This window comes from Taurulus bubalis, assembly GCF_910589615.1.
Source record: "Taurulus bubalis genome assembly, chromosome: 1".
Lineage (NCBI taxonomy): Eukaryota > Metazoa > Chordata > Actinopteri > Perciformes > Cottidae > Taurulus > Taurulus bubalis.
In genome coordinates, this window is record NC_136589.1 from 26,191,133 (window position 1) to 26,218,926 (window position 27,794).

The 27,794-nt window shown below is 39.2% G+C and overlaps 1 protein-coding gene across 1 annotated transcript in view; it reads right to left on the bottom strand.

The window, feature by feature from the left end:
• The window catches only part of LOC306741003 (netrin-G1-like), a gene marked incomplete at both ends in the record, with an annotated part of 54,814 nt that overhangs the window by 21,971 nt on the left and 5,049 nt on the right, over positions 1 to 27,794 (bottom strand). The window contains one exon of the mRNA XM_079223254.1: positions 6,160 to 6,803. Within this exon, the coding sequence (XP_079079380.1) occupies positions 6,160 to 6,803 (644 nt within the window). The remainder of the gene's footprint in view (positions 1 to 6,159; positions 6,804 to 27,794) is intronic.

Consider the following 27,794-nt stretch of genomic DNA (forward strand, 5'->3'; position numbering starts at 1 on the left):
TAGACCACAAAAACACTTCAAACACTTCAATCACTTTGGTCACTTTAATCACTTCAACTGGTGCAATATAAATACATGTTATTCTGTCTGCATATATAATATTGCTATTGTGGATCATTTACTGTTTATTTATGTTGTATCTTGTGTGCACTTTACCTGTCTGCTGCTGTAACCCTGCAATTTCCATACTGCGGGACTAATAAAGGAATATCTTATTTTATTGTATCTTATCATTTATTAAAGATTTGTACGCTTTTTGATTGACTTCCACACATTTTGTAGTTTTGGGTGGATTCATTGCATTACCATCAAACACAATGTGTTCCTGTCGTATGTGAGCTTGTTATCTACACTACGTTATGGTTAAGGTGGGGGAAGATTGAGATTATGGTTAAGGGGAAACTTGATATATTGTTGATTCAAGGGTTTAATGAAGTCATTCAGGACTGATAACACTATCAGAACACTAGACGGATATGACATATGTGATCACTCACCATATTTCTGTTGCATTATGTGCTGTGAACGAGAGCGGGGGTGTCAGCGAGCAGGTTTGCAGTGCAAGACTTTGCTCTATGAGTGTTCCTATAAAGGAAAAGAAAAAGCGTGGCGGTTCACAGACTCTCATATCTTGTGGTGCAGATTCATATGAATGTAATTCCTTTCACTGGTGTATCTTCTACTGGTGATGTTATGACGTGCTGCAGGTTTTCTGCTATCCCATGCAACTCTATTGTATCTGGAAGCATTTAAAGGTGACCTGAAGAAAGTAAGTGACACATTGATCTTCAAAAAAATTAATTGTTGCTAGTAGCTAATTTTTCTTCTAAAATTTCCCAAATTAAATAATTTGTATATTATCTTTTCGTCTTTGTTTTTTTAATTTCTGTATAAGGGTGAAATGACACAGGTATCCACAGGTTACACTGCACACAATCAGCAGCATATGAGTTTAAGTTAATCAGCATTTGTGGAGTATCCTGGGAATTCTGGGACAGAATTGCCATTCTGTGAAAAGGCTTTCACGTTTGGTTTTAGCCAGAAGGCTGCTGAGTCTGGTGGGAACTCTAATAAGTCTCTCTCCACCCGTCTCTATCACCCTCTTTCAAGTGACTTACTGATCCACCTCTGGACAGAAATCGTATGTTTATTTTATTTTCTTTCTCACTGCAAACTTTTGGTGGAAAATTGAATTTGATGCCCAGGGGCAGGATGGAAAATTGGGCAAAATAGCTTATTTTCCTTCCATCCAACCTTTTACTCTTTCTAATGAATGGCAAAATAAGATATCTGTGGGAGACGCTATTCTGTGCTTGGAAACAAGCCTTGCAATGCAGAACTCATCAATTCATATTTACAGTGTTAGTTTGAATATTGAATAGTGTGTCTGACTGCAGAACACGTATATCTCTCTGATTGGGTTGAATTGCAAGTATCACTCTTCATCATTATGAAAAACTTGTGGCATATGATCAAAGAAATCAAACATCATGAAGTGTTTTCAGATGTTTTGCCCGTTATGACAGCTTGTCTTCAGTGACTGATTTGATTTGTTCGAACCAGCAGTCAAAGATCATTAAAACATACTCGAGGTGTCTGAAAATGTGTGTTATTTAAAGCACAAACTGTAGCTTGCTCAAAAAGGAAACCTCATAGATACAACCACAAATCTCCTCATTATTAAACAGGGCATGGCTAAATTTGGAACCACAGCCTGGCAATTCTGAATGTCTCCACGTTTCACTGATGTGTCTCTGATGATTACCATTTAATCAGCTGCAAATGCTCTTAATTACAAGATTAGTCTCCTACCAATTAGCCAACGTGCTAATGGTTCTAATCTGCCATTGAAGTCGACTGAATTCTAATTAGGGACTAACTGTTTCAATTCACCGAGGGCCCATCTGATGGGTCATTACCAACCTAGTTATCCTCATATAAACCAACTGCAGCAAGCAACACAGGTCCCATTTTCAGAGCAGCTGTAGAGTCTTTACGACCATCATGTGGGCCATTTTCATGCATCATGAAATGACAATGTTTCCATTCCGGGAAAATCACAGAGGTATTCTGATGACTCACTGATGAGTATATTATACGTTGCAGGGGAGTTCTGTTTAATTTGACTGAAAACTAAGGTTTTAAAATAAGAAAAAGGTAAATTAAAATAATCTCTCTTAAAAGCATCCCTAATCCATATCTTCATATTCTTTTCACAACAGACCAAACTAGCATGTTTGATGTGAACGGGATGTGCTTGTACCAAATCCACACAAATCACCCCAACCCAACAGTCCCCCTCAGCTCTACAATCATCCTCGTTTCCGTTGATAAAATCTGATAACCGCACTGTGCACCACATGGCAGACAGACAAAGTTAGCGATTATCTGGTGAACTTTGTGAAGCAAAGGGCTATAGAGTTAAATTGTGTAACAGAAAAGGATCCCTTCCTTTTGTGTTACACAGCTCACGTTTTCTTATAATCATTCATCCAGAAGAGCTCAGAAACTACGGACATTTCACTTAAAGAGCCTTTAAATCATCATATTATGAGCAATGAAACTTGAAATTGACTTCGTCTCCAGTCACACGTAAATCACATGAAGTCATTTCTCTTCAGGGAGACCAGTAAAGCTGCCTGTTTCTATAGCTAATGGTAAAGTACCTGAACATAATGGATATTTGACTTTTTGACATAAAGGAGACATAATGCAAAGGAAGTTCTCAAGCCGTGGATGGAGATATTCACGTGGGGTTGCGGTATACTCTCATGAGCCTGCATGTGACATAAAAAGAGGAGCCAACTCTGAACGGCTCGTTGAATCACATGCTTTCTTATTTAGGCAGCCCACAAGTGACTCTTATTTCACTGTTTGTGTGTTGGAAGGCACTCCGGATAAACAATTGTATGTGCACAAGCACTGAATAAGTGAGTTTTTTCATGATATGTCTTCGTTAAATTCTTCTCCACTGTAGTTGTTTTTTATCAGACAATAAAAACTTCACTTTTATATTTCTATGTTGTCCATGTATTGTATCTAGTAGCTTTTCTCTGCTGTCTTATGGCCTCTGTCACCTCTGTCCTCTGTATTGCGTAAAGACAAATAATGCACCAAACTGCTTTAAATTGGGCAAGAACAAAACAAAACAAAAAACACAGTGCCCATTTCATCATATGACTCTGTTTACAAACGTAGCAGCTGGCAATTGGAAATATGTGTTTGAATTGCGGATGGACATATCTGTAGGTGTAATACATCTTGGAAAGGTTAATTGATTACAATGAACTTTGTGTCACTAAGTTAACTATCTGAAGTTAAGTGAAAAACGTTTCAGAAAGTCATAGAAATAAGAAAATGAAAATATCTATGTTTTTACTTATTAAACTGACAATGTTTTAAAACAAAAAAAATGCATCAAAAGTAAGTTCAGCTCCCCAGAATGTATGTGCTACCTGACCTACTACTTGTAATATCATGTTAGGGGTTATGAGATGTCTGTGGAATCTTAATGTCTGTCTGTAATAAAAAATGCAGTGAGACATGCATTAAAACTCTTCTCTTCACCTCGGAAATCTCAGCCCCCTGTCCTTGTCAAGTTAGGGTTATAATAAGTAATTTAGGAGAGTAGAGTTCAGCATCGGTTCAGGCTTCTCCTTTTTTTTTCTAATTCAGACTTATTTTAGAAACAGAATTTTGGGCTGGAACTTACTCTGTCTGGTCCACGAAAACACGTTGGCTGCTCTGTGTCTAAAAGGGCAACTTGTGAAAGACTTAGGCAAAAGAACGGGAAGCATTGACGCTTCTTTCCTTTGCATTGAAAAGTTCAGTAATGTGTTAATTCACTTAATTAGGAATCCCCCTAATCAAAATGCATTGATTGCAAAATGCAACAGGCCCAAAACAAATGTGGACTCTCACAGACTCAGACTTGGAAGTATGTTTCTGCAAAGTCTGTAAGGGTTTAGGGCTGTCCCATTGTCCACTGTTACAGACATTTTCAGCCCTTCATGCACACTTTCAGTAAGTCCGCATTTCTTAACCCGTTAAGCTCTATGGCATTTTTTTAGGATTTAGCTCAAAATAGCATACCCAAACTAAAAAGGGTGTATCTCTGCAACCAAGGGGTATTTGAATAATTTTGGTGTTATAATAAAGGCAACCCTTGTGAGCTTTTGGTCAGATGTGTAAATATTAGTATATATGTTGCTAGCTAAGAGTAAATAAAGATTGAAACACAGAAAAAATAGAAGTTTCAGGTCCGCCTATAAAAAAAGCACTTTCAGGATGATTATCTCCTTGAAATGATGCTTCACTAAGCCCTGAAGCTCTCCCAAATCATAGCACAATATGTGAACAGTCTCTCTGCAATGTTTTCACTTGAAAAAGTGAAGCAGAACAAAGTCAGAGAGGTAAAGTACAAAGAGAATTCAGGTAAGGTTTCCAAAATTTACATTTCGCCACATTTGCGCATATTTTCGCGCATCTGTGACATTTGAATTTTTTCATGTAGCAAACCTTATATTTCACTTGTATATGACTTATGGTGTTCAATAAACTTGTATTAGTGGGGATTTACTGACTCAGCGATTTATGTTGCTGTGTTCTTTGGTTCATATCTCGGTGATGCTTTGCAGCAGAGGGATTTGGAAAATAGATTTGGAATCTGTGTGGAATTGCTTTTTGCCATCTGGTTTCTTCTGATAGCACCAAGCTACGGGCTGCTAGTTCCGGAAACATGCAGAGTGGGCTGACTCATGACAAAATTATAACTATGATATTTTAATAATTATTTTAGTTTGTGTTTGAGTTGTGTTGAAATGGCTGACTAATTATTGTAGCCCAGGTTCCCTTGTTTAATTGATTGATGTGTAGCATCAATATATTTGTTCATGATTATTGTAATGTTTTACACAGTTTAACTAAAATGTCTAAAAAAGGACCTATATAGGTTCATTCGGGGCTTCAAGTCTTGACTTGCCTCGAGGGAATTACCCACAATTCATAGATTTGTGATGTTAAACACTATGTTACCAGGGGAAACCCGGAAGTTAAAAAATAAATAAGAAAATGTTAGATGACTGCATATTGATGTTCAGTATTTTAGATTACACAGAAACACCACCTTACCTTTAACGATTAAAATGAAACACAAATAAAAATGAAAATCATAAATACACATGTTTTATTCATCAACGATTTTCTTTTCAAATTGCTTATTGAAGTGTATTTTGACAAAAACACCTCTCATCTTGTAAGACACGATCCTGGAAGACTTACAAATCAGGCAATAACAAATGTTTCCAAGTAAAATCCCTCAATTGTACATGCCATGTTTTGGCGTAGTAAAGTGCTCTCTGCTCTCTGCTCTCTGCTCCTTTCTGTTCAGCTTATGGTGCCTGTGTCATAATAAACAGCATTTGTCATGACCCTTTTCGGAAATGGGCCCATCAGAATAACTCCAAGAAGGAGCAAGTAGGCTGGTCTAAACCCGGGGTGGTGCCATGAACCACGGAGAGGCCACAGTCTGTCGTCTTGCATCCCAGCTGATCACCCTTAGCAGGGGATTTCACGGATGAGCTCTACCCTTCTACTTGAAATAGTGGTAATGAGTGTGTGGTGTCTTTGTAAGGAATGACAATCTACAAACTGTAAATTCTATCAATCCATCCATAACATCTGTCAACATGGATCTGGCTTTTTGCAATGCTGAGGACTACAGGCAATTAAGGAGTTGATACAGTTCCTCATGACAGAACTCCTATTAAAAAGTAATTCCTCTGACAAAGGCCACATTTTAGTTCACAGAAACATGTGAGGCTCTTTTTGAGAAAGACTTCCACATTGGTGTTCAAATTGCGAAAATACAAGAAGCGCAATGCAACAATAAAGGCAGTAAAGAAGAAGATGGTAAGGAAGTAAAGTAAAATCATCTCTCAAAATGTTTTATGAAGAAGAATTTGACCTCAACATGTTTAGACTTTGAGGAGACGCCCACTGCAGGTCAACATATTTTGTTTGTTTACCACCAAACTCAGAATGTATAAAAAGTACCAATCTACAAACTGAAGATGCTGTTTTAAAGAAAGCACCTAAACAATATGATGGTACAATCAGACTTTCTACTAGAAAACTATTAAGAAATATAAGTGGTCTTACCTGCCCTGCACTTTGATGTCAGATATGGCATAGAAGTATCTGGAGAGGTTATTCTCATCCACCATGGTGGCTCCAGTAGCTGGCTTCAGCAGCTTAATCCTCAGATCAGTGATGGTGAAGAAGTCCCTCAGGTTCTTGGTGGTATCCAGCTGGCCGTAAAGTGAGGCCATGTTGTGTAGCCGAGGCCCGGCAAAGAGGGCAAAGCGATCCTTGATCTCAAATCGTACCGTCTTGTCGTTCTTCCACACGTAGCCTCGGGAGTAGTCCTCAGTGCAGATGATATCCAGCAGTGTGCGTTGGGTGAGGTCGTTGGCTGTCTTGGGTTCCATGGTGAATGCGTCCAGGCAGTCGGTGGCATAGAACTGGTACGGGGTCCAGGTCCTGCCGTAGTCGAGGGACTTTTCCAAGACCATCTGCTCCGGTCGGCCTGACTCAAAGGTCAATACGATGTCATCAGTCAGCTCGATGGTTTTGTTCCATGACAGCGTGAGGTTAACTTGGAGGGGCTTTGGGTATTTCTTCCATGCGCTGGACTGCCAAAACGTTGTGGGGTTGCGACCCTCAAAGTCAAACATCAACTCTGGAGGATGAGCCAGCTCCTCAGTGGTGGCATCACACTCATTGTTGCACATATAAGGATTTTCCTGTAAAGAAAAGAGCACACATGTAAATGCACATTGCAGTTAGGGTATACAATATCTATGTAATATGTAGTATGGTGCAATTGGAAAATATCTGAAATAATAATCATTTTATCGTTATGCAGGAAGTGTTTTGTCCAGTAAAAATGACAAATGAAAAAGGGGACAAACTGCACTCTGTAGTTTGAGGAAGGGAACTTAAGCAACTGAAATGTCGAAAAAGGTATATAAAATATTTAGTTTGGCATAAAAGATTCACAGGAAAAGTGGAATCCTAGAACACTTGTTAGTTATCCAGCTGCTTGCTGTAATAGTCCCAGCCTAATGATTACAAACCCTAAAGCACCTCCCAGGTCAGCTGAACACATTGACTCGAAAGGTTATTTGCTTTTCCAGTGCCTCTTTCGCTCATCGTCCTCTCATGATTCCACACTATACTCAATAGCACAGGGGTGGGCAATTCATTTCCCCAAGGGGCCACATGAGAAATTTGGACCGTTGTGGAGGGCCGAACCAATTCTGAACTTAATTGAATTAACTCAATATTAATGTTATTACTTTATTAAAAAACTGTAAATTATATGGTTTTGAGCTGCTACTGGTAAGAATGCATGTTACCATAAGGCTATGAAAATAAGTTAAAAAAATAAGTTTTTTTTTTTTTAGATTTGTTTAAACCTTACCTAAAATATGTATGTTAAAGACCAGCAATTCATTAACTTTAAACAAAAGCAATACGTGCTTTTGATGTATTCCAGTTCAGTTGTTTTATTCTGGGAGAAAAGTCCAGTCTGTGTTGGCTTGAACAAGTGCATGAAGTCTGATTGAATGAGGTGGAGATGAAGGACAGCTGAGAGAGAGGATCTGATCTGTTGAACTTCATCACTAGAATGTTTGTTCTCATGTAGGTAGATCCAAAGAGAACCAACATCTTCTGAGCAGGCCTCCTCATGTGAGGAAAGTTCTCCTCTTTGAGAGAAGAATAAAAATCCAGAAGTGATACTGACTTAAAGTGCTCTGCTATAGTCTATCAGAGCTACCAACTCTCACGGTTTCGCCGTGTGACACGCGCTTTTGCATGTTTTTACACGCACTCACGCCACACAACCAATTTCTCACGGCAAAAAAAAAATTCAGATTTTGGGCCGAGGCGCGTTCGTTCCTTTACAAACTCCCCGACGATAGATGGCGCTAAGGAGCGCATCTGTAAACCTATTCGCTGCATAGACATCCTATTTACCCCAAAGCAGGGGTGGACTGGCCATAGGGGACACCGGGGAAATTCCCGGTAGGCCGACGGCGTTGGGCCGGCCCACCTCCGTCATGGCCCTGCCTCTGAGATCGCCGGCCACGACTATATTCTATGGCTCAGAGAAAACGTTAAATTTACTCTAATACATAATGTTGATGATCACTGACTGACATTTATAGTAGTCCTCGCGTCCCTACTGACTCATGGTTTCTACACCCAGCATGCAACACTACTGATCGCGATCTGTATTTACATTCATGGTTTGGATGTTGCTTGCAGGTTTTCAGGATATTCGGCCATTAATTTAATCCAGAACACCGGCACTCCGGCAGAGTTGAAAGAGTACATTTTAGTTTCATTTTCGGGGTAACGTTATCACGTAGCCTCTTGACATGTGTCAAGACTAAGAGGCTCAGACGCACAGACGGATGTATCCGGTCATTCTTCAAAATAAAACATATTTTTCCATTATTATTTTTGATCATTCTTTCAGTGCGGCCTGGTACTAAGGGGATCATGCGTCACTTGCTCGCAGACGAAGCCGCTTTTGAGTGTGATTCGACAGCATGGCACCAACGCGTAAAGCCTTTAAGAGGGAGTTTATTGATATTGTTTTTATTACCATGTGACTGCACCTGGGCCGGCAGAGTTAGTTTAGGTTCTGTTACTTAACTTATTGTTTTGTTATGCAAATGTTTCCTGATATTTGAGCCACCAACGTGTGTGGCTGCGTGCGCGGCAAAATTTTGGTCACCCCCGACAAAATCTCACTCCATGGTTTTTTTAAAAGTTGGCAGCTCTGAGTGTATCAGGTCAGATCCGCGGCGGCTTTGCGTGATTCATTTTCAATCTGGAGGCGGAGACTGCAGCGCGAGGCTCCTGCGCAAGCATGGTTGGCTCTAGAGCTGCAGGAGACTGTGACCCTCTCCGATGACACCGTGGATCCCAAAATGTGTGTTCAGCGCCATTCCAGCCTGCATTGCCACCCAAATTGCCAGTGTAATTTATATTCCTGTGTGGTGTTTCAGCTGAGATGGGAATGGAATCCCGATGAGTGTTTCTTATGAAACACGCAAAAGGACATGCATTTTTCATGGGCCTGTGTCTGCTCTATAGACACCCACCAATTCTGGATGTTTTTGTGAGTGTTAGTGAGGAGAAAGAGGAGCTCTTGATGTGATTGTGTTTGTTTGTGAGAGGGTTAGAGAGCTCTGAATGTGTTTGCTTGTGTGTGCACATGCTGCATATATCTATGTGAGAGAGAGAGCGAGAGAGCGAAAGAGAGAGAGAGAGAGAGAGAGAGAGAGAGAGAGAGAGAGAGAGAGAGAGAGCTGAAATGGAGCCAGAGAGCACAAGACACACTCCAATTGACATTCCTCTCACCTCTGCTCCAGGAACAATGAGGTTAAGTGCAGATGAGATTCAGATCAACTGTAAAGCGGTTCGATAATCAGCAATCATCCGACACTCTACACGCAAAATTATCTAAAGGTGAGAAGAGTGCTATCTGCAACATTACTCGCTTATCTCTCTGGTATTGCAGTGCATTCAACGGAGACTGCCACTTTGTCGGGTGAAGATCACTGGCAGGAATACTGATAAGCAGACGCCATTATATTTTATTATTTGGAAAAGGACTCTTTTTGTCTTTGTCGTTTTTTGTCACTTAGCAAAAACATGTTTTCATGTTTTATCTTCTTCACAGTTCATTTGTATGACTTCCCTGTTTTTAGATACAGATCTCCTCGGCCCGTTTTATTTCCTGTGGGACTGTGATATGCTATCTGCGCCTCAGCTACAGCAGAAGCGATAACTACGGGTTGAAGTAAAACAAGACTGAGGGATTGTGGGTCACTAGACCTGCTCAGAAGACTCAAAGGAGCCTTGCATGATCCAATTAAGAGGGACATAAAGTGTTATGCTGCTAAGACGGAGTGAGAGCATAACAGAGAGTGGGATGTAGAGAGAATATAAAACAAGTACACCGTTTGTGTTTCTTTGAAGGAAGTATTCTCCTCTCACGCCCATGCACACCCACACATGAGCAAAGCCAACATGAAGCTGAAAGCAAAAACTCATAAAGAGAGATCCGAAAGAGAGAATTAAGGGGTTATAGAATGGATGTTGGCTGCCTGAGTTTGATCACAGGGACAATGAATTATATCTCACTAAGAAATAAGGGTTCCAAAGACCCTCCCCCCCTCCCCACCCCCCACACACTAAATACTGTGATTATGAACCAGGATTGTTGTGGGTTGCACTACACCACATCGCCCTTGGAATATAAAAGGGTTATCAGCAGAACCCAAAAGGGGGGTTCCAGATGATACCGTTATACAAGCAAAACCAATAATGACTCTCCTATGAGGACGTTCCAAAGAACCCTATGTGGTTCTAGTTTGCGCCTTTATTTCTCAGAGTGTACCAGTGTCGGCTGTTTGCCAATGATGTGTGATGAGGCTTCTTATATTCCCCACTTGGCTTGGACTACACGGAGGTCTAATCAGAGCCCACACCTTGACAGTACATGGAGAGCAAGACAGGGAAAGAGACACAGGCCGTGTAAGAGAGAGTGATTTTGCTGTTGTCATTCAAGAGCATGAATTTCACTTAGTAGTTGTTTCATTTGTTGTCACGGTTCGGTTTGAGGTAGTAGCGGGGTGGCTGCCTTGCATCTTCCGAAATGGGAGCCTTATTCACAGACGATATAAAGAAGCCAGACCGCAGTGTCCAAAGCTAATGGGAAAAAAAACAATTGCTTGCCTAAACGGTGAGAACCACAGTAAATAGAAGTTTTGAAAAGAGGGAAATTTGCTTCATGATGCCAGCAGAAGACGTGTTCAGAGACCAGTGAAATACAAGTCATACATTCAATCCCAAATGATTCTTTCATTGCCTGCCTCGACTTTGGGCCGTCACGAAAGTGATCATTCTAACTGTTCACATATGGGAGCTGGCTGGGCACAAACCTTTCATAAATGCTTCTTTCATCATTAATAAAGCTCAATAATGTGAAGGCATTTTTCCAATTTAGCATCAAGTGGCATGTAGAGTATTTACTTTTCTCCCCAAAAAATACTGGAATGCTTTCAAACAGCCCAGCGAGGGTGGAATGATGGAGACGAAGCAAAGGTGAAGACCTTTCATTTGATTTCCTGTGGTGCTTATTTAACAACAAAAACAGTGCCTTATGAAGATCAATACCTTCTGTGGTCATTTAAGACCCAGGGCTTCAGTATTCTGCTGCGGGGCAGCTATTGAAAAACAATAAACTCTCTCAGCTTGATCCTTTACCTGTGATCATGGCTGTGGAAGAGGGAAACAGTCTACAGAGAATTAGAAAGAAACTAGAGTTTTGTACCAAAATGAGATATCGACCAACAGAAGAATTGCTGCCATGAAAGTATAATTTATCATGGATTATATTTAAAGGTAAAGGTTATATTGTAATTTTGAATTGTATATGATCTGTTTTGATGAAAGCAGCTTGCTGATGTGCATAGACATGAATTGTATTATAATTACTAATGCTAGTACCATATCACAGAATATTCGGTATATATCTAACTGTATGATAATATCTGTATGGCATTAGATTATTATGCCATGCAACTTTATTTCGTTATGCTATCTCATATAAATCATATGAATAAAGACCCATTATGTTGTTATGAGGAGTCCCACACAGTGGGGCTTTCTACAGAAAATGACCCTGATGGTGTCATGCATGTCAACAGGGTTAACTCAACCTCAGCTACACATTTATAACAAAGTCTATGTTAAAAACTGGGATCATATGATCTATCTTTTGTATTACATGTGTCACCTCTCCAATATTTTTTGTTTCAACACCACACAAGATGTTTTTATGCTCCATATTCTACTCATCATATTACTTTTTCAAATTCTGCTCTAGGTTTATAAGTTTAAAAGATCAACATTATGTCATGTCAGTCAAATAGTCTCCTTAGTCAAGTCTACACGTATTGACATTACATACAGTGCTGAAGGGCTTCAAATGGCCTGTCTCTTCTTGGTATGGCTGACATCTCTATTGCCACCATGGCTGTTGTGTAACGGAGCCAAGCTGGTTTCTATCGGTGCTATATTATCTGTCCAGGGGCAGTGGCTTAGTGCAGGAGGTCTAAGCAGCAAGTCTGTGGCTGGTCACATCTAATGATGTCCTGATCTCTGCAGCCTATAAGGTCAATCCAATATGAGGGTGCCACACAAGAACAAGGGACAAGAGTGAGAAGGAGACAGAGACTTGAGCTGGGAATGTGCATCCAAATGTCATTCACCGGAATATAAAGCATGCAGGACATTCCGGCTGTCAGATTGTGACGAAGGCTCAGTGGATGTTTAGATGTAATTTGACGGTTGTGTTCAATAGTTTGAAGGTTTCCATTATAGTAATTAATGAACCGTGACAGAACAAACAACACAAACAGAATATATCTGTTGCACACTGATTATACCAATAGAATCTTTGAGATATTGACAGACAAATATACTGAAAGTACAGCGATTGATGTTTTCTCTCCTAAATGGGCTGCACTGATAACACAGAACCTCAAAGTGTGTGCATTTATATATACTGTATATATATATATATATATATATATATATATATATATATATATATATATATATATATATATATATATATACACACACACACACACACACACACACACACACACACACACACACACACACACACACACATCATACAAAACACCATGCAATCACTAAACAGGCACACACACATGTGGTATAAAGCAGATGTTTAATTGAGTGACATATGGCCATTGAGACTGACAAAGCTCAATCTCTCGTTGATGTGCCTTTTGACACGAGATGCGGCTCGGGAGATAAATTATCTGGCCACCGACAGCTCCAGTTGAAGGATGTGTGCAGGCAATCCAACCAATCAGTTTAGTTGACAGATTTCTGGACTTGAAGCTCAGATCACAGATTGAACTCACCACAGTTTTCAACTCGAGCCATCTTTTTTAAGGCAAGCTTGTTATTTCACCATTGTGACATTTTCAAGTTTGACATGTTCTCACTGCTTTGTTTCTCTGTAAGTGACTTTGAGACTCACATTTTTGCTCTGAAAATACTTAAAAATGTATTTAGCTTTTTGAGGAAAAAGAAGAATACATATTGTGCTATCAGTAACCCCAAAAAAACACATACAAAAAAAGAAAAAACTCCTGCATTAATACTTATTGATGCTGTGTATGCATACACACATGAGTACAGGATGAGATTGTTTAAGATTAAAATGAATGACATTGCCCTTCCAATGCAAAGGCTTTGTTCAGGAGTCTGAAGTACATGATGATAACAATGAGGATCGACTACATCCATCCTCTCTCACTCTTTATTCTCTATTACTCTTTTACCTGATGAGGTTATTACAACTCTGTAGCCTTTTCTTACTAACCTAATGTGGTGGTAATCCAATCTTAAAAGTATCATTTTAATTATTAAAGACCTTCGATTTTGAAGGATAATCCCATTCATTGGCACTTAAATATGGTAATTTTGACACGTACATGCTGATACAATTGCTGAGATTGAGGAACACGTTGGCACATTTGTACCATAACGTTTGGAGGGTTGGGGGATGAAATGTTGAACACAGGACAGACGTTTATCCACATTATATAAACCACTTCTTCTGGAGATATAGCCAACAGTGAAAGCACCCAAACGATTACAATCTCACAGGAACTCAAGTCATTTCCCAGGTCACAGTTGATCCAGAATTTACGCGAGTTGATTTGTTAAATAGATTATGGAAACACCTTTGCTACAAAAATTCTGACATGGAGAACGCGCTGTAGCCATTTTTCGCTCCTGTGACGACCCCTCTTTTCCACTAAGGGTCTGTTTCAGGATGTTGATCAGTAGATGAGCATGGTTTGGTTGAAGTGTAAAGACTCACAAACTGAACATCTTTCGTCCTCGGCTGACACGGCTTCTGTTTAGTTTACTTTGCTCCACACACATCCACACATGCTGATATTAGTGATTACTGACTCTACCATGTTTGTTTTGTTTAGTTAATGTTATTGTTTACATAAATGGGGTTATTTATTACTTATCACTCGTCTGGTCTTCCATTATTGTTGCAGCCATTAAACGGGCGGTAACAGCTCCAAACCAGTTGATGGAAACTTACTTATTTTGGATTTCTTTTTTGGTGTAATTTCAAAAGTTAGCTTAAAATTCACTTAGCGCAGTGGTTCTCAAATTTTTTCTGTCACGCCCCACTTTGGGGGAAGAAAAATGTTCGGGCCCCACCGCCCCAACAAAATGGTCCAACTTTTTGTGACTCCTCCCTCCGTGCTTTTTAAAATAATAGAATAAAGAAAATTGAAATCTCTTTCAAGTAAACCAGATTGCTCTATCAGACAAAAACAAATGTGCATCATGTGCAATCACTTTGTTAGAACAATGCAAATAAAGTTCTAGCTGTGCAAAACCTATTACCTATTGTGGCAGCAAATAACCTGTTTTGCACTGAAAATATTTTCCAGATAATAACAATAACGTTCAACCTGTGCAAAACAAAATGAGTGCAGATGTGTGAGCCATCACATTGTATCAGTATTAGTGGCTGCAGAGCTGCTGTCCTCTACAAATATTTTTAAAACACGGTTGTAGATTTGATACGGCCTCTCAATTCATGCTCAATGTTGAGCTTAGATCTGTTTTCTGTTTTGAGAGACAGTAGAAAAGACCTCATGGAGTATTTTAGCAACAAAAAAAAAGTTGCGCATGCGTAACCTTGTTGACGGCGTAACGTAAACATTTCCACGAAAGTACAGGCATTTTGCCATGTATTTATTAATGACGTTTTATTTATGTGTACTTTGTACTTTTGTACTATGTAATGTTACCATGTTCATGGGGAGAGTGTTCGTCCTGAATTAATTACTTAATTACTAAGGATGGGTAAAATGTAGAGAATAATTTCCTCACTGTGGAATTAATAAAGGACTATAAAAATAAATAAAAAATAAAAAATAAAGATTTTCTATTTTATTTTTTAGAATCTGCATCTCCCCCCGCACCCCACCTATAGTACCTCCGCGCCCCACTAGAGGGTCGAGCCCCACAATTTGAGAACCACTGACTTAACGATTGAATTAAAACCCCGCTACAGTGAAACAAACAGTATTATAACATTAACGAGTGACCTGTGTGCGCTTTACTTCTTTGTGCTGAGTAACTTCCTGGCTGCAGAGCCTCTGTGACTGTGAGAGAGAAGTCATTCCCACTGGACTCGAGGTGTTGCTGGATTAATCAGCCCATCATCCTGCTCGGCCTTACACCTCCTAACCTGCCGCATGACACCTGCAGACCTGTCGCTGGTTCAAACCCACTCTATCACACCTCCGGATGCCCATCCTCATTCACAAGGTGCACCAGAGGAGAATTTGACAAATGACAGCTTGGTGATATCACTCGTCTGTGATTCAGTGTTCAGGGAGTTGATCCAGGACAAAAATTACGTTTATTTCAGCTGAAGCACCACAAGCCCATTTTAAGACCACAATAAAATCTCAACCTTCGAACAGTGCAAAAAAGCAAGCTCTCTATGTCCTGCACTCACACATAACTGAGGATGATACATTTGTGGTGATGTACAGAATCCATTCAAAAAAAAGATGATATCAAGGTAGATCTCGTTTGGCTTTATAGAAGAGGGAATGCTCAAGTGTACAGCAAACACAGGGACTGGGTGTTGATCCTTTCAGGGCTCCGGTATAAGCCCTGACGGAAGAGACAGCTGAGATGAGCCATGGTGAGATATTGGGAGAGTCAGAGCTTTGGCAGAAACTCAATAGAGCTTTAATGACCTGCAGTCAGGGCCAGCAGTGGCTCACAACAGAGCCAGGCTTTTCATTCTTCTGACCTTCAGAGGAATGAAGGGCAGGAGGATTGCTCAGCTGACCTGTGAGTGCACCATCATATCACATCTGTGGTTCAAGGGTTATGAACGTCTGAGACCTGACAACAGATATTGGCAAATCAATATCATGCATGTACAGGCTAAAAACACTAGTGTACACTTTTCTACTATTCTAGGCAACCATTGGCTTACACTCATTCCTGTATAGTGTGAAAATAAATTAGCCCAAACTCGCTTGAGTAATGTAATCAAGCTGGCTCAAACTATTACTTGCAATACAAAGTAAAGCACTCCAATTTATATATAACCTACGTAATAAATGTATATGTATCCGCATAATCATGAGCCCGGGCAGGTTATGGAGCATTAAGAGTACGGTAGTATAAAGATCAACAAAAATCCCAGGACTTTCACCCATGAGGCCTCTGTTCGTGTCCTTTGTAAAAAACTAAAGTCAACATTTCCTTATTAGTCACGTAACTTCTGTACTTAAGTAACGCCACTTCCGTAGGCTTGCACAAGGACACTGATCGCTTATGTTGCTGGACATTGAGAGGAAAACGCACAAAAAATAACACACTTTTTGTCAGGGATCATATGAACTGTTGTTTGAGGGTACGTTGAATCCAGTGAATGCCCACCTTGGTAGTTTTGAATTGTGACAAAATATGAGAATTAAACCTTTTATCTTCTCATTTTATCTTTATTTTAAATGTTATCTTTCGAGATATTGGATACATTAAACTTTTCAAGCCTCTGAAAACTAAAACAATCAGAGGAGGAAAAAACACTTGTTAAACTACTCATAAACGGCCGTAAAATCAGTTCACAGACATGTCGGTGCTAAAGAGGTCAGTATATCCCAACATTATTCTCTAGTAAGGGTCAAACTTTGACCTTGTTGCGATTTATCATCATATCAAATGCTAAATTTGTGATTTTTGTGAAGTAAAACTTGCATCAGTATGTAAGTGACCCGTGTGAGGCAACATAAAAACATACACATCTAGTGGTTCAGTAAACCACACATCAGAGGGTGCAGAGGTGATGGCAGTAACTGCTATCGGCGCCGATGTCTGATCAAAACACAAACTTTTCCCAATGCTCGTGTTTTGATATGCCAAATGCCAAGTACTCTGCCTTTTGGAACGTATCCCTTGCCAAAGCAGTCCTTTTCAGGACTTCAGTACAGCCAGTCAGGGCTTTTAAAGTGGGCTGCTTGGCACATTAGCCGTGCCGCGATCCAGCCTTGATTGGGATTCACAGGACGTCAGTAAACAAGGGGAAACACACTCCACATTAATTAACACCTGGCTTCATTATCTGTCCCACTGGGGTACATTTAACACCACCCTATTATCATGGGGTAGGGTGGTGGACTTTGATGTGTGTGTCTACATGTGTGAAGATCCATGAAGAACTGAATCAAAGCCATGTTTATATGTGTATTTGTTGTTTCTGTGTATTTGTGTTCATCTACATGTGAGCATACCTGCATATTTTCCTCTGTATTAGTTTGTGTGTGTATGTGTGTGTGTGGCTGCATGTCTCTTCATGTGTGCGCCTGGTTATATGTGGGATTAGATTCCCTCTGATGTCAGGATTCAATAAAACGCTTTAACATTGCTATAATAAGAGGATGTTTAATTCTCTTTGCTTCATCTCTCCCTCTCTTTGCGGCACTCTGTATTCCAAAGCAGCCTCTGGATGAAACGCTGCCTGCTTGTGCGGTAAAAAATGATATCTCTCTCTTGTCAAGATACTTTAGAGAGAATACTTAACGCGGGCAGATATGTGTGTAAAATAAACATCAGATGAATTTTACAAGCATCTCTTTTGATCCAGTAGAGATAGAGCATGCCACTAACAATGCCAGGGTTGTAGGTGTGTGTCTCATTGGCTTTAGCTGTGCTAGAAATATTTGTTTTTTAAAATCTTTTGATAAAGATGCCCCCCCCAATTGACAAGATTCCTATGTAAGACGTATTAAGGGTAACGTTTTTGGATGTGAGTATGGTGTCTAACATAATGGCTGTGAAAAGGTTCCCTCCATGCCAGTCAGTGACGTCAGGCTGAGTCAGGCCACCTGTTAGTTTAGTTCATTTATTTGGAAGATAATAAGATATGAAATGGATTTTCCTTAACCAGGTTTATGTCTTTGTCTGTGCAGTGTGTCTTAACCTTGGTGATTTTTGCTTAAAGGGATTTTCCTTTTTTCTTGCTTCATTGTGGTCATTGGCGATCTTGGCTGAAGCGGTAGCTCTTTGTATGTTAGACCAAACACTGTTGGTTAGTAAAGGGAGCTGAGAATTCATCCCAGGTGGAAGAGTTTCTCACCTAAAAATGTTGCTGGATTTCAAATATTTGTTATGTTCTTGTTAGGTTTGAGTGGGAATTACCCTCACCGGTTTACCTAACTCCTGCACGATGGTCTAGTCCAAAATAGGCTAGAGCCAGAATGCACTTTGGCAATGGACTCGTTCGAGATGAGTCAGGCCTGTGCAGAATTCATCACTGGCAATCGCTGCATAATGCATGACAGTTGGATATGTGTCTGACTTGATGGCCACAATTTTTAGAGCCAGGCGTTGCAGACTGCAAGACGCAGGGCATGATGGGAATCGCCTGGCTGCCCCCTAATCAAAGAGCTGATTGGCTCTAAGTTTTAACAAACAACACATTTTATAGAAAAGACATTCAAATTTTCTGTGTAATTGTAATATTGAATGCTAAAAATTTGAATTTCTTTTCTTAGTCTCATTATCTGTTTACAAACACATCTTGCATGATTGATATTAATAATACAAGTAATTTACAGTTACAAAGTGCTTTACAAAGCAGACATAAAGATAAAGGATAGAATACAACGAATGCCAGAAACGTGCACATTTTTTTTATTTCTTATTTTGTTCCACAAGGGGAAATTTATTCTCTGCATTTTAACCCATCCTTGTTAATTAAGGAGCAGTGGGATTGCCATGAAGCCCCCGGGGAGGCCTTGATTTGTTATATTATTATATTATTGTATACATTATTTATTTATTATTATTTTTTATATTATTTCCACATATTTACAAACAAATCACAACAAGGTCTGCACCCTTCAGGTATCCAAAAAGCATGCAAATATGTATGTGACTTCCTGTATATTCCTTGAAGGTTGTTGGAAACTTTTTGCTTTGACCACAGCTCTTGGACAACATCCCCTGCTGCTGCCGCCTGATGCCCACTTTCCAGCAGTGGTGTATAAAGTACCCAAAAGCCGTACTTGAGTAAAACTAAAGATACCTTACTGGTTAATTACTCCAGTAAAAGTAAAAGTCACCTATTAAAATACTACTTGAGTAAACGTCTTAAAGTATCTGATATTTTCTGTACGTATCAAAAGTATTTTTCTGATAAAAAATGTACTTAAGTATTGAAAGTAAAAGTACAAGTACATGATTTTAATAAAAAAGAAAAGGGTCTGAATTTTGAGAATTATGAAGTTTTTTATTTTAAGTGCTATGGCCACCAGGACCAAGGACAAGGGGTTGGCTGTGATCCATCCACATATATTATATTCAACATAATATATTGTACCTAAGTATACTTTTGCATCATAATTCTCCAAAAAGCAATATGACACTATGAAGGAGTTGTAACAGTGTGGTTATAAGTATGCTCGTAGGTCGGACCCGGTCCGTGAACATATTGTCTTCACGTAACCGGTCCGTGACGCATAAAGGTTTGTGACCGCTGGGCTAGAGGATATAGAGGGAAAATGTAGATTGTAATTCGCAAAACCTGCTTGGTGGAGTCTGTGTTCCACCACAGTCCCGGATGTGTTTTTTTCTTTTCTTCTAAAGATAGATTTTATTTTGTAGCGAGTAACGAAGGTTTCAGGGGAAATGTATCGGAGTAAAAGTACCAGTTTTCTTTGCAAAATGTACTGAAGTAAAATTAACATGACTAAATAGTAAAGTAGAGTACAGATATCCCAAAAAACTACTTAAGTACAGTAAACACCACTGCTTTCCAGGGGAGGAGCAGCTCCTCTCGAACGAGCCTATTGACTGTGGGGAAATTGGTTGTTGTGAGCAGCTTGCGTTGAGTCTACGTCATTTCAGTTATTTTTTCAGCATCATTTCTCCTTTTTAATGGACTTTTCTTCCACCACCTTTGTTGACTGAACTTTTCTGCCTCCAGAGTCATTCTTCAATTCAACATATTTTCTTCCTCTCACGTCCAGAGCCAGACAGCCACACTAAAATCCTAAATTTGTGTAGAATTCCGACCCATAGTGTTACATTGACACAACATTATACTGCTTCTCAACACTAAAATGCACCGCGACGAAACATGAACCATTTTGCATCGGTGCAGTGACAGAGCATAATCGGGTGTTTGGTTTCATTTCAGCTCAGTCTGAGTCTTTACTGTGTTTTGTTGTCATTTACGGTCAAACTAGTTTCTCATTTCTCCTCTGATCATTGTCTTTCACCGAAGTACAGATAGGTCATTCAAATGATCAGCAGTATGCTAACTTGTTGCTTCTTTTGGGAAATGCAATGACTTAAACCACGTAAAAGTAGAAGAGCTTCGCGTAAAGAAAAGTCTGCTAGCCGCATCGCAAATGCATACCGTGTAAAATGCCTCAGAGATTCAGGAAGTGCCCTGTTTTATAGCTGTTATGTGAAAACCTTGTCTGTGTAGATCACAGCACAGTTATAATGCTTAAAAGATGCAGTGATAGAAGACTGAGGATGCAATACATTGAGATGCATTTGCATCAGAAGGCCAGTTAAAATTCACACCTCTAGTTTATTCTCTCATTTATATTAGCATGCCATGTGTTTGTCACATGCTCAACAAATATGAGGTAATAAATGTGTTACAACTAATGTTCTTTTACAAGGGGTACTAAACTAGCCATAATTATGACACAATACTATCATACAAAGACATTGTATGTTCATTATGTTATATTCACTCCTATTTAATACCTATTTCCATAAATACTTGACATACACAATGGCATCATGGTCATTGTCATATGTGAAAGCCTTATTTTGTTGTTGATAGAAATGGCCAAGTCCTTAGCATAAGAAGCTGCCCTTTGCTTGGTAAGCAGAGTCCCGTGTGTATTAGATCTTGATTGTCATTGATCACATTAAGAGTAACGATATATTATGCAGCACAGCCTTAATTACATAAACCCAACTTTCTTGATTCTTCTTTTTCGTTTCTATTGGGCCAAACAGAAAATTAAAGTGTAATCCGTTTGTTAACCGAATGCCTCCTTCCTAACAACAAAAATAAACTATCCTAAAATCATTTTATTATTGATTTTGACTCTTGCTAGTTCCATATAAGCAGCTTTAAAATACATCAGTCTGCCGCTGAGGGATTCTAAGTGCTCTCTCAGTGAGAAGAAAATCAGAGGACACACTTTTACAATGAGATTCAGGGGTCATCGCAGAGAAATTGATAGAAAACTGGGATGAAATTGAGAGAAGGAAAGAAAGAACAAGAGACAGTGAGAGGGAAATTGCGGCATTGTTCATCAGTGTGTTAGCTCATAGTGTGTCAACTCGTCCTCCATCTTTTCAATCTGCATATTTATTAGAGGCTTTTATTAATTTGAAATGCCAAAGTGAGGAATAAAGCATTACTGAAATGTCACCCTTTCACTGAGCATGATAAAATCCCACCAGTCACTTTTGGAACTGGGCATTCTTCCCATCTGCACTTTCATCCCTGCCTTCCTCCCTCTCATGAACTACAGCACCGCCTCTTTAAGTCTTTCTCAGAGATCGATACGGCTTGACAACATGATGACTGCGTTTCCTAAGGGGAGGTAGGTCACAACAGTTCCCTGTCACCTCGCCATTATTTCTCTATTTCAAGTCTTGCCCCTTCGACTCAGCTCATGATTTCTCAAAGTATAAAAATAAAAAATGAATACAAAAACATACAAATTTGCCAGGCTTGTCCTTTTCATAAAAACACAGCGAGTCTTCCGACTTCTTAGGGAATTCTAGAGAGAACACGGTGCAAAGTTGATGTGCTGCACACATTACAGTAACACCTTAAGGGTTAGTTCAACAGTTTGGGAAATACGCTTATTTGCTTTCTTTCCAAGATTAAGATGAGATCAATCTCATGGCTGCGTGTTAAGTATAGAGCTGCAGCTGGGATGAATTTAGCCTAGCTTAGCATACAGACTGGAAACAGGGAGGAGATAACTTGGCTCTGTCCAAAGATATCCATCCATTGAGTATTTCTTTCATCAGCCTTTCAGAAAATGTGTTCCTGTGGTTTACCATCCATAATCTGAGATAAATTAGCATCTACTGCAGCACTTGCTATCTGAAACTTTCTTGAGCTTTGTCAAGAAAGTTGAATGATTTGTTAACATACATGGATAGATGTCTAAATTAACTGCTGCCCAACTATAAATGTGTAGAGTTCTGATGTTTCACCTTGTGTTTGTTCAATAGTCTTCAGCCACTAAAAATAGGAAGCTCTGAATATAAATATTCCACATTTAAAGAACTACCATCCTAGATTCATAAAGTGAACCACTCAACAGACAATTGGGTAAAATAATGTCCCAAGACTCAATTATTTTCTTTATTCTTTTTTTTCTTCTGAATACATCAATATTCAATGAAACAAGACCTAGTATGGGTGACATGACAGGATTAACACTACAGGGCAAAACATGCATTGGGTGCAGTGTAAAAGAGGAAGAGCAAAGGTTTGATCCTTGTGTCGGGTGTGTGTGTTAGAGAAAGTGCCATGGAGTCTATTGTGTGATTCTCTTGTGTGCATGTGAGTGGAGAGGGGAAATAGTGTTGGTTAATAATACAATAGTGTTGGTTAATAACTAGAAATAATAATAACAACACAAATAATAATAATAATAATAATAATGGTACTAATAATAGTAATCATAGTAATACTAATAATAGTAACAGTAACTAAAATAATAATACAATTAAAATAAAATTACAAAAGTAATGAGATAAAAAGGGGGAACGAATAAGTGATTAATGGTTGATTAGTTATGGCCCAATTGTACATACAAACACACATTTTAAATTGATTACAATATTTCTTCTTTTTTTTATAGACCGTTTTTTTAAAAGTTTTTATCAGCAATGAAATGTCAATGTGAGTTTTACAGATGTTTTTGAAGCAACTTCTGCTTTTACTTTGGCGATCTACTGCTGGAGACACTGAACAGAAGCACTCAATTATTCCAATATAAATCACTATTGTCAATTTGACATTTCTGTTCAGGTATGTTTTAAACTCCGCCTCGGCTTCAACTCATTGTCAAGTCTTGGCTCCAGCTCATGAAAAGAAACTTTGCCTTTACATGTAAAAACTTTATTTAAGATTGTGATAATCTGTGTCATGAAACATGTTTTTCACATGCCATCCTTGATAGACTGTGAATCGAGTTTCTATCTGTTTTCAGAGCCTTACATTTCCCTACGTAACACTTGGCCAGCGCAAGAGACACTACCGATTTGTGTTACAGTATCCTCGTCAATATCGTATTCTAGCTCATGTTTTACATTCAGGAAGAGGTTCTGCTGTGTTTCATGTTAAATAGGTGAATGTATCCTTTTTCAAAAGGCTGTCGTTTTAACACAGCTGTATTCCCACCAACACATACTTTGAGGTTAAAGCTTTCAAAGCGTTCCTCTCCCATGAGAGAACTGCCTGATGGCTTGACACTTCAAAGTCTGGCCAAAATTATAGGCCGTGTATTGCGTAAGAGGAAGTCCTTCACATGCTCACATATACTTTGAAGAAAAACACCTTTGACAGATGGGTGAACCAAGTTGAGTTTTTTTTGGGTAGCAGCAGAGAGCCAGCCTGCCAAATAGCTTTGGAGTGATTCAATTACTGTATCTCTTACAAGAATCCCATTCAGCTTGTCAGGCATAACATGATGCTGAATGGGTGCACACGCATTGAAGGCTGGGAGGACTCAAAGTATTCAATTAAATGGTGAAGGCATTCCCTTTTAATAAAAAAAATAATACAGTGTGGACAGTCTTGTTACCCACTGATTTCTTTATTGAAAAGGTCGCATGAGTTGAGATGGACACAGCAAAACTGGAGGGACAGCGAGCGCTCTGAGCTGGGGAGTCCATCTCAAACCAGCCGAAGCCCACGGGTCACCACATCAACGTATATCAGTGAGAAAGAACTTCATCCAAAGCTCTCAAAAAAACGACTGCCTTGCTGGTATTGAGACACGCTGAAATAACAAATAGTTTCTTGTGTACTGAGGTGTAAGACAAACATGCTGATTCACCAATGAAACATTTATGCTAGCCTTTGTCAGGCAAGCGGCAAAAATGCGTTGGCATGCGAGTCTACAACAAATTAGTTAAATGTGACTGGGACTACTGGATGAAAGGAAGCTGAGTCATAGCGTGAAGTAAGAGAATATCCTTTGAATCATTCCCAAATAGCATCTTATCTCCTGCTATTTGGGTCCCCGAGGCTAATGAAATTCAACTTTGTCATCCTGTTTAAAAATTCAAACCTAAAGGGAAAAAAAAGAAGTATTTTTCCTGAGTAAAGTTTGTTGATCTAGAATTTTAAAACTAGGGATGCAGTCAATTCACTTTCAGTTGGCTGATTTTCACATGTAAACTTAAAACTACATTTGTGTGTAAAAATACAACGGTCAAAATATATTTATTTTTCTGTATTTAAACATTTGATCTATGTTATTTGAAAATCCTTATTTCAGATAATTTTGTCAAGATAATACAATATGACCTTACTTTAAAGTGAGCAGACAATGTTTAGTTTTCGATCAGGTACCTTATGGCAGGTGAAGCTGCCAAAAGACAAAATTTGTATGTTATAATATTATATATATTTAATTCAATATACAATATTCACAAGATGCCTAAACAAAGCCACGTGACCGTATAACACATGTACAGATCTGGTTAATCATCTTGCTATCATTGTTTTTTCTAGACAATTTAAACAATAATCCCACTCATACATGAATATAAATATGACTCCTTTGATATGCAATGTTATGTTTCTCTAAATTATCTTTAATTTAAAAAGAAAAACCTCAACCTTTCTTTTGAGGTTAGGGGAGGTTTCATGGCTCTGAAACTAAAATAAATTGACATCGGTTTTACAATGCCATAATGACAAAATGTGTTCTGTTAATTTTTGCCTCACATGGACTAAATGTGCCTCGACCCCAGCTGTGTTAAATGGAAACATATGAAACAAGTTTCACTGCATCATATCAAATACCGTGAGCAAACGGAACATCACATTTTACAGTCTGCCACGCAGCTTGGTTTAATCATACGTCAGTGAAAGTCATAAATACAATATACAATTGTACAATCTGTTTCACAGAATGTTAATAAAAAATATCTCTCATCATGGATAATCGAGAATTTGAATAGGTTAGATAATGTACTGTATATGTATGTAAGCCTCAATTTGTATTAGTAAAAAGAAAACAGCTGTTATTATCATTTGTGCTAAGAATGCAATTATATTCCTACATATAATAAAATAAAAATATTCCAAACTCGCTTTTCAAGTATTATGTCTGTCTTTTTTCCAAGAATGAATGCATATATGGGCTCTATTTAAGACATGCATAATTCATCTGTGTTTGTATTTACAACCCTCTCAGAATGAACATGTCACAGATCCCAGGGAAATATGCCAACATGTCTCTATCTGTCAGGTGCTTGCCTCATATGGAGCATCCTACCCCAACATGTTCAAACAAGGCATTGATATTATGCATCATCAGCTGACAGAAAACAAGGGACAGGGAAATTAAAAAGCCAGGAGACAAAAGAGGTGGCAGGCGAGTGAAAGAATAAATGATGACACTCCCTCCTCCCCCCTCTCTTCTGGAGTCAGGGGACATGCTGCATGTCATCTTGGTGTCTTGGTACGCAGTGGTGCGGTGATGATGTGCTGGGCAGGGCCAGTTCAGAACACAGTCAAGGGCACAGAGTTGACAGGAAGCTAAACGCTCCAACTGTTTCCTGTCCCCAAACAAATAAAAGAAGGAAGGGTATAGGGATCAAAGATGCAGTTTCAGTTATTACACCTCTCTTTTAGTATAGTGAGGGAACTCAAACCTGTATCCTAAAAGTGCCCGTGACCAGTTTGCGATAGAAAATATATTTTATAGGATATTCAATGTCAATCACATAGCATTTTAAAGGTTTTATTGCCATTTCTTGGTGAGGCAGGGGAGACCTGGACCGCTACTGTAAGGACTCAGCTTTGATATGTGGCTACCAGTTGAGCTACGGGGGGGCCCGACATTTATAAATTAAACACATCTGCAAGTATACAAAGTATAGAAAAAAAGCAGAACAAAACAAAGACAAATTATTAACGTGATACATATGATCAGCAAACAGTGGCATCCAGCTGACACAGCGCAACGGTAACACATATTTGCAGTTGTGTTACTGACTATCCAATGAATTTAAGTCCAATATTCACTCTCCTTTTTGCTCCACTAACTCCAGAGGGAACCAACATGGTACACTCGTAAAGTAAACCTAAACAATGAGCTGAAAGATGCTTTACAACTTTATAGAGCTGAGAGAAACCTCAAAGTGGGTTAATCACAACAAATTACCACTTTCTGTAGGCTGTACCAAATGTAATGTTGTACACTTCGTTGGCACTGGTCGGAAACAATCCTGGGAAGCCATCACCGGAATCTATGATGGTGATAATTGAATATGATAATGTATCATCTTCCAATGGAATTATATCGTGATAAACAATTAAGTTGTCTAAATTGATAATAACCACACATTTCTCAAAGAAATCTTGTAATTTTGCTCCAAAGTTCTTAGTTAAATGAGAAAATACTCTTCTTTTGTCAAGTGTTTGCTTAAGACAGGGGTGTACAGGACCATGTGGTTATTTCATATAAACTATCTTTTGAAATACCAGAAAACATGCTATCTTGTGATATATGTCTATCGAGATAGAGGATCTTTGGCAAACCGCCCAGTTTAAATGTGGGAAGTAGGATACAAACTTTTGTCTTAATCCAGGCAGCAATTAGGTTTCCTCCAAAATGTAACTGGCAAAGCCAGTTAGTAGTATTTAAACATATTGTGTAGTAGGAGGTAGAGTTGAGGCACTAGCCGGCACACTAGCAGACACACTATTTCTGTCAATGACCTCCCACTGAATGAAGCAACGGTTCCTTTCCTTTCTCTTGTCTATAATCAATTTATTTTACGTCTATTACGTGAATTCTTGTGGGCATGTAGAACAGATTAAAAGTTCACAATGACCCGTCATTGCCAGCAAAGATAAGTCGGCTGCATTGGCTGTCAATAACGTGGCAGTCTCCGAGCAGCTTAGTGGGAGCTCTCGTCTCGTCTTCCGTCCTAAGCCTCAGAGGGGGCCGTGTGGTGAACTGGCAGCCGCAGCTCCTTTCATCCATTGTATAAAGTTCAGATGAATTACAAGGATCTACCCAGTTAGACTCAGAGTTCTGGAATAAGCACCATCACTAAATGTGTCTCTCAAATGTTTATACAATTGCCAACGTGACGCGGATGAATCAGCATGGCTGCAGATACGATGGAGCGTGTGGGCCGATGACGGCGAACGCATAAGACACATTCATTCATTTAGATCTCCTGCCAGATCACTGTACGTGTTGTTGGAGAGCAGAGTGTCTCTCAAATGTGGATTTTCCCTGCCACATTTCAAACCACTGGGTGAAAAGTTCTCTAATGAGCTGGGTGCTAATCCAAACACTACTCCACCA